At 40.6% G+C, this 8,536-nt stretch overlaps 1 protein-coding gene across 2 annotated transcripts in view; it reads left to right on the top strand.

The window, feature by feature from the left end:
• Positions 1-95: 95 nt before the first annotated feature.
• CDC20B (cell division cycle 20B) overlaps positions 96-8,536 on the top strand; it is a 43,602-nt gene continuing 35,161 nt past the window's right edge. The window contains exons 1-5 of one of the 2 annotated variants that reach the window (XM_077772968.1): positions 96-220; positions 1,250-1,292; positions 1,382-1,466; positions 2,559-3,477; positions 3,759-3,821. In XM_077772968.1, the coding sequence (XP_077629094.1) occupies positions 3,415-3,477; positions 3,759-3,821 (126 nt within the window). In that variant the 5' untranslated portion in view covers positions 96-220; positions 1,250-1,292; positions 1,382-1,466; positions 2,559-3,414. Of the gene's footprint in view, positions 221-1,249; positions 1,293-1,381; positions 1,467-2,558; positions 3,478-3,757; positions 3,822-6,956; positions 7,149-7,900; positions 8,083-8,536 lie in introns of those variants that run through there. The other variant, XR_013337290.1, reaches the window with a different exon arrangement.

The raw sequence follows: 8,536 nt of genomic DNA, 5'->3' as shown, positions 1-8,536 counted from the left end.
GAGCGGTCTGGCTGGCGCGGGAGGTGGGGCGCGAGCCGAGCAGGAGACACCGCGGGCCGAGGGGTGTGAGAACCGGCAGTTGGAGCTGGGGATGGGGAAGCTCTCCGGCTTGCAATTGAATACAGTGAAGTAGAAAAAGCAAGGTGCAAAACAGATAAGTATAGGAGGATCGTGTTTACGTAGGAAGATACACAGCGCCAGACTAGGAGTACACACTTATGTATGTAAATGCACTGGAAAAGGTCTGATGGGGCTCTGGGGAAAGGAGTAAGCTGGGAGGGCTGACGAAGAGAGCTGACTTTGTGCGCTGTGTATGTGAGATTCTTAACATTATTGTTTGGGAAGAAAATGTGATCATGTAATTGAAAAAAAAAAATCTGCACTTGGCAACTTTGTTTATTCTCTTGGCTTCCCATCAGTAGAGACGGCCTCAGACTTTCAGAGCGCAGCCAGACAGGAGTCAAGCAAAGCCCCTTGCCTTTTCCCTTCTCACTGCTTCACCTCTTGTCCCCCCTCACCTTGACCTCCTCGGAGGTGGCCTTGGCTTTTGTGGAAAAGTCTTCCACACAGCTCTTGTCCTTATCACAGATCTGCCTGCAAACCCTCTTGAAAGGAGAAAACACTTTGAAGATAGTAAATCACCCTCAGGCACATAAATGTATGAACTGGACATTATTCCTAAACTGTATTTGATAAAAATTGAGATAAGATGTTTACAGGGTATTTCAATTTTTCTCTGAAGCAGTTAATGCCATAATGTCCTATGAATATGCCCATAATTACTTTCTTTAAGTTTTATTTTGAAATAATTTTTGACTTAGAAAAATGTTACAAAAATGGTACAAATAATTCCATGATATCCTTCACCCAACTTTCCCAGATGTTAGCATTTAACACAACCATAACACAGTGAGTATAAGTAGGAAATCAGCATTACTACTACTCTGCTCACTAATCTACAGATATTATTCAAATTTCTACAATTATGCAACAGATGTCCCTGCCCCCATCCCCACCAGTCCAGGATTCAGTCCCAGATCTAAAATGCATTTAATTGTTATGTTTACATAGATACTTCTGATCTGTGATAGTTTCTCAGTTTTTCTTTTCATGACTATACTTTTGAAGAATACTACTGGCCAATTCTTTTGTGAATGTCCTTTAACTTGGTTTATTTAGTATATTCTCATTATTAATTCAGTTTATGCAGGTTGGGCAAAAATATTAAATTATGTTGTGCCCTTTCTAGTGCATCATATCAGGAGGCACAAGATGTCAACGTGTCATTAATGGTGAGGTTAATTTATTTCTTGGTTAAGGTGGTGGCTGCCAGGTTTGTCCAATGAAAAGTTGTAATTGATCTTTTTGCATTGGGTCATAGGAGGCAGACACCCTCATCATATGTACACCAGTTTTACCATCCATGATCCTTGACTGCAGCAGTTAGTACTGAGGTGTTTGCCATGGTGGGTTTTCTATTTTCATCATTCCTGTTAAATTTCAATATGGATATTTAAATGCACAATAACCTTTAAAAAAAACTTTTACCTTCTATGCTTAATCTAGGTGGAAAAGGCATTTGGAGGCTGTGTGATATGCTGTGGAATTAGTGGCTAAAATGGAATTTATAAATGCATTGCAGATAGCCGAATTTTAAAAGAAAAATTCACTATTCTTAATACTTGTAAGGACGCAGATTCTAAAATCACAGTTTACCTGGATCTGCAAGCTCATTAATTGAACTGAATTGATTACTCCTGTGTTTGTGTCCATCTCTGACCCTTTTCAGTATCTGTTATCTATGAATCCTATCCCTGGTAAATGGTACTTAATAACAGAACAAAAAGTCTTCCATTTTATTTCCAATATGATACTAATTTTAGCTGGCATTTGCAAAACTGATCTTTAACTTAACAATACATTTGAATCTTAGCCAATATTTCACTTTAGACTCCCGTGTTTGCTGAAAAGATTTACTGAAAGTTGATGCACTGCAAGTAAGGTGAAATTCTTGTGGGTGAAACTTAGATATTTCAATCCATTTGGCTATCAAACATTTAGATAAACCTCATTTGATTAAGTTACCCTGTGCAGCATTTTCCCTAACCTTCATTACTGTAGCTGGAAAATTGGTCCAAGATTGGGTCTCAGCCTTGATGTCAATTTTTCTTGCTTTCAGTAAGAAGGAAAACAGGAGAGTAAGTTTGGGGTTTTTGTTGTTGTTTTGTTTATATATCACTGATCCTCTGTAGTGTCTGATATCTATGGATCCTTTCCCTGGTAAAATGCACAAACCCCATGTTGCATAAGAGCACAAGCAGTCCACTGTCAACTGTGGGGAGGTAGGGAGGAGGTTATGGGGAGGGAAAAGCTGGCTGCCAGGCTGTCAGAGTTTCCCAGACACGGTTTCCCCTCCTGCCATATGGCACAGTCAGCCTCTTTTGGCAGCTCAGGTGGGGCTGTTAAGGCTGCACAGCCCATCTGGCCCCTCGTCATTTCCATCTAAACCTCTCACCTAACCCCCCACATCATCCTCTGCTTTATTACTTGGCCCCCAGGCTGCTCAGCTTTCTTGCTGGCTCTTCACTGCTCATGAGGTGCTCCCTGTCACCAGCTTTCACCAACTCTCGAACGTCTTGTTTGGGAAGATAGCGCAGAAGCTCAACTGAGAGAACCTGACCACTTCCAAGTTGCTACAGCAGAGAAGCACTTATTGAATGCATATGCAATGCTCCCCCTTCTCATCGGCACAGAACTCTTGCCACGTTTTCCTGCCTATTTAAAAATGGAGCAAAAGCTGATGAACACGTCGGGGGAATACGTCTAATATCTGTGGCTTATACAAACGGTGACCGTTACCAATGGAGAGAAAGTCCCGTTATAACGAAACTTTTTTCCCCCCTGAAAATGGAAAGAACGTGAACTCACAGAACCCGCTTCTCGGCCCGCCAACCCCCTCGCCTCCTGCTGGTGTGACCGCCCTCGGCGCCGGGCCCAGCTCCGGCCCGCCAAGGCTCGCGGCAAAGCTTGGCGCTCCAGCGCGCGCCTCCGCGGACAAAGAGCAGGCTGCGGCGACGCGGGGCCGGAAGGTGGAGGCGGAGGCGGGCGGAGGCGCGCGCCGGGGGAAGCCCTCCCGAACTCTGACGTCACCAGAGCGCTGGCCAATGAGGAGCGGGAGAGGGGGATTCCCGCTCCGGCTGCCGCCCCGCCGGCTTTTTAAACGGTACCCGGGGGAATACTGTCTAGGAGCGGTGGGAAGAATCGGAGAAATGGAGGTTAAGAGTGAAAAATGATGGTCCTGGGGGTGAGACTAGAGGTTTGACGATTAGGCGTCAAGACTGGCTTAGACGGGGGGGCAAAACCAGAGCCGATCGAAGTGAGGCCACACACCGAGGAGGGCAAAGTCCTCCGGAGATGGAGTGGAAACTGGAGCGCACAGCCCGGCGGAGGGTCCGGACGGAGGAAGAGATGTTGTGGGTGAGTAATGTCCTTATGTCTCCCAGCCACAACTCCCTACAGGGGCTTTCTGTCGAAGGCACCGTTTGTAATACCTGCTGAGGATCAAGAGGTAGTACAAACTCTAAACCCTGATCCTTCGTTTTGCAGTGTGTAATCTACTTGTGTTCTAGAGGCGTCTGGTTGCTAGAGAAACTGAGTCAATGTGGTTAGACAAGCTGAGGGTCTAGAAACATTCCACAGCTAATATTATGATTTTTAAAAATAGTTTTTCTCTCCATATGTTATCTATATTTTCGAAGGAGAACATCATGCAGGTGCTCGCCAAAGACATGAAGCAAAAGAGAAGTCAGGATTCTCCTAAGGTAAGCGTCTAGTGCTTACTGTAATTCTCTTAATTCTGATTTGGAACAAGCTGATTCTTCCTAAAGAAGATGCCTGTTGGGCTGGTCTGAGAATATGAAAATGTAAAGTTTCCTAAAATATCACTAACTAGAGTCTAATTATACACCCTCCCCCACCGCCCATATTTCTATAAGAAACGGAAACTCCCTGACAGTAGTAATCATCTGTATATCAGTGGTGCTTTTCTACTTTTAGGCTCAACAGAAAGGATGAAGCTTTGATGTAGTCAGCGCATTGCTAGCTGGCTTTTAAAATTTCATTTTAACAGTTGCGAGTTGTACTTCCCGGTTGCATTTAAAAGCTTGCCCCCAATAGAAATGGAAATGGTGCCATCTTGTGGACAATCGGGAGAAATGGCCTAATCCAAGTTCGGTCTTCAGGTTAAAATTGATCCAATGTATTACTTTTACTCCTTGAAAGTCTAGAGCCAAGGCCTGCAGCTTCTCTCTTAATCAATGTAAGAATAAAACAAATATAAACGAGTTTTTCTTATTTTTACTACATCAACAGCCCTCATATGATTTATATCTCCCATAATCACCATTCACCTTGCTTCTCTCTACATGAAGTTGTTTGTATTCCTTTAAATTTTACTCATAGATTCTAGTTTCAAACCCATTAACATTTTTACAGATTTTTCTTAGTCTTTTTTAAACTTTGAAATATTTAAGTGGTGACACAATAAATCAAACACATAACAGCCCTTTCAGAATGCAGTGGCTAATGTAGTTTGTAATGAGAGACAAAATAATGACAACTGAAGTCTCTAAATATTTTAATATTGATTCTTTCTTTCCAAAAGAGCTAAAATTCTGTTTTATGCCCAAATTGCATGTTACCATGACTCCTAAATACTTTGCTGCCTAATACAGACAACTGGTCTTTTGGTCAAAAGAGAAATAATTGCAAAGCTACAGTTAAGTATAACTTTGTTAATTCACTTGTACTGCAAAACCGTATTTTGATATTCAAGCATTTACTTTGAAATAGCTAAGTCCAAGTATTCTGAGATTTCTTTTTAAATTTTTGACGAGATTTAAAAATATTGTTTTTCTTTTTTATAATAGTTTTGGAGTAACAGGTTTTGTTTATAAGTTTTCTTTTATGTGACTGTTAAGATTACAGTTTTGCTACTGTGTTGCATGTTGCATATAGTAGCTTCAGTGACTTCATGGGCCATGAAAAGTAGCAGTGACCTGAGTCAGGTAGGCAGTGTGTTGTTAGCTGGCTGCTTTGGGCCAATTTGGCAGCCACAACTACCCTGCCACTTGCTTCTGGATAAATTCTTCTTTTTAACACACTGCACTGGTTTGCTGTGTGTGATGGGTTGGCAGTGTATTGTTAGCTGGTTGAATATGTGGACGGCATCAGCTAACATGCAACTGCTATCCTATTGCATATACAATGAACATCAGAGTATAATTAATTCTGTGATTAGTGTGTGTGTTTGGTGCATGTATATACTTTTGCCATGATTATTATATTATTATATAATTATAATACTATAGACAAGGTTATAAGTGGTGAAGAAACCAATATGATTCTTTTTTAAAATTTTTATTTTTATTTTATTTTGTTAAAAATTTTTAATGTTTTTTATTTATTTTTGAGAGTCAGAGAGAGACAGTGTGAGCAGGGGAGGGTCAGAGAGAGAGAGGGAGACACAGAATCCGAAGACAGGCTCCAGGCTCTGAGCTGGCTGTCAGCACAGAGCCCGATGTAGGGCTCGAACCCACTAATGGTGAGATCATGACCTGAGCCGAAGTTGGACGCTTAACTGACTAAGCCACCCAGGTGCCCCCCTTTTTTAAAATTTTAAAATTTTTATTTTTGAGAGAGAAACAGAGTGAGAGCATGGGAGGGACACACAGAGAGACACACACAGAATCCGAAGACAGGCTCCAGGCTCTGACCTGTCAGCATAGAGCCTGACAANTGAGATCATGACCTGAGCTGACATCACACGCTCAGTTGACTGAGTCACCCATGCACCCCCCCCCCGATGTACTTAACTCTTAAAAAATTTTTTCCAGGTATTATTTTTGGAGTCTTGAGTACACAGTATGAAAGTATTTGTGAAATTGCATTTTTTTAAATATTTATTTTTAATATAAAATTTAGAATACAATGACAACTTGAAATGGAAAGCCTAAAATCTTTCCCCAAATTTTTAACTAAGTCTTTAGTATTCTTCCTAGATAATCAGTTTCTTAATAGGCCATTAGAGCAGGTTTCTATAATCATGTGTATGTACCAGCAGAAGGGAGAACTGAGATAACTTTGAAGATGAGTCCATCAATTCAAACATTTTCACTTGAAATATCAAGAGAAGTAGAAATTTTGGGGTGGTGTTGAGGGATGCAGTTGAATTGTTTGCAGGATTTGCCTGAATTTTTCACTTCATTTTCTGTAAAGTCACAGACTCCTAAAATATTTGGAATACAGCATGAGATTTAACTTGTGAAGTGGGAAGAACTAACTGTACCACATGCTTTTAAATATTTTCTGATTCCTTTGGAGGCCATTTTGGCCCACACGACAGTGTCAGGAACTTGATGGGTCCCAGATATACAGTGACATCCGTGTCATGTGGACATTTGCATGCAGCAAGTGCAGAAGTTGACTTTAGGTGGTTTGGTCAATTAGTTATATTTTAAGTTAGATGTGAGAAGTATATTACAGTCTACTGTAAGGAATTATGAATTACTGCTTTAATAATTTTTATTCTTACCTTATTTAAGTTTAAACATCGAAACCATGGGAGATTGATACCTATAATTTGATTCCTTATGCATTTTGCTACTTTCATATCCTCTCTGCCTTGTTGCCCATTCTGTTTTCAGCATTTTTTGTATTTAAGGGTCCCGTCCGTGTAAATATCACTTTCATCTTTTTTCTTAAAAGGTTAAATTTCAACATGTTATTTTTTATGGAAAGTCACTGACTTGTTGATAAAAATAAAACCCACTAAATTTAGAAAGCTTGGCCTTTGTGTTTTAATTTTTTTAAACTAAAGGATGAGACATAAAATGCAAACATTTATGCTCAATAAACAATACATATTCAACGTTATTCTTCACTTCCATATTTGTTAGATGATGAGAAAGGAGAGAGAGAATGGAATGCGTTAAAGATAAATTAAGGAGATCAGTGCGTAAGGAGGAAAATGAATATATCCATTCAAATGAAGAATGTTTCCATAGGAGTCAGAGGGAAATTTTGACAGGCTTCCACACTTGGGACATCAAAGCCACTCCTCTATAAAAGAGAATGCTTCATTCTGCAAGGTATGGCCTTATCAGTTAAGGGAGAGGAAGGAAGAGAAGAGTGGGGAGGACTGGGGTATGTTAGTTTTTAGGCGTGACAGTAGAATTTTACTATCCCATGGGAAAGATGAAATCCAGGGGAGAAATACACACGGACAAAGTGTTCACATTACAGCCACACCCAAACATCATTTTTTTCCCCCAAAGAAACACCATGAATGAATGTAATATTTTGTACAGGGATCACTCAAGACTTCCTGGTTTCTGCAAGGTAGTCTTGAGAGTTAATGTGTTGAAAATACAGAGAGAAATACATTTTTTGTTTTTCCCCACATTTTCATATAGGTTATCAAAAACAGTGTATTTATAATAAAAAGAAATAATAAATGTTTTTGCTCTAGATTTATCTCTTTGGAGATCCTTATGATAACTGGATCAAGTCTGATTTTTAAAAGTTTTTGTGTTCTGGAGCCAACGTAACGTGGTTTGTGCAACCTGAGTGTTACATTTTCAGAAGTCTGCCATGCTGGTTATTAAACCATTGGTAGATGGAAGTTGGCCATGTGGGAGCATTTATACCATGGAGATTGGCAAATGCTGCAAATTGGGACCCATCCTCCAGAGAGGTGGTTGTTATTTCCCAGCCACCACTGTGTGTAGGCTCTATATCCTGCAATCACTAGGAATTATATTCAGGCACATATACACATTAAGATGACTCTAATTATTAAGCATTTTCAAAAATGAAGTATGACTTTCATGGTATATTTCAGGCAAATTCCTATTTATTCCAGTCTTCAGCACCACGGCTCTGTCAGCCATGAGATGAAGATCAGGAGTGAGAAGGAGCTACTCCTTTCCACCCTCCAACTAAACCAAAACAAACTGCAAGCCAACGAACTACTGACCACAATAAATGAATGATTTTGTCCCTTTGTCCATAAATAGCTTTTTATGTGATGTCAGCTGTTTTCCTGTTATTTTCCTTAATTTAGCCAGTAGCAGACTATGCCCAAGGCTTTTGGATGCGGACATAGGGTAGATATGCTCAATTCAAGAAACATGCATTTTTTTCTCTTTACGTATATGTACCTCGTGGAATTCATATAAGACAGCGAAGTTATGGGCTGAGCAGCACATCAGCAAATGGCTCCACACCCCTCTTTAGCACACAGAGCCTAATTGTTACAGAACCCTGAATGGACACGTATGTGCCACACTTTCAAATCCCTACCTGCCTTCCCCACATACCCAAAGGGGAAGGGGAGAGAATCAAGTGCTGACTCTAGTGGAGACTGTCGGTTGGATAAAGCACCCAAGATGTAAAAGCCCCCTTTACATGGCTTTGGAGAAAACTAGAGACTTTGGGCAGGGTGACATCTGAACAGCGTTCACCGGGACAGTCCTGG

The sequence above is a fragment of the Crocuta crocuta genome, unplaced genomic scaffold (assembly GCF_008692635.1).
Source record: "Crocuta crocuta isolate KB4526 unplaced genomic scaffold, BGI_CrCroc_1.0 scaffold107, whole genome shotgun sequence".
In the NCBI taxonomy this organism is placed as follows: Eukaryota; Metazoa; Chordata; class Mammalia; order Carnivora; family Hyaenidae; genus Crocuta; species Crocuta crocuta.
The sequence above is the reverse complement of the archived record's forward strand: the minus strand, read 5'-3'. Positions and strand labels throughout refer to the sequence as shown.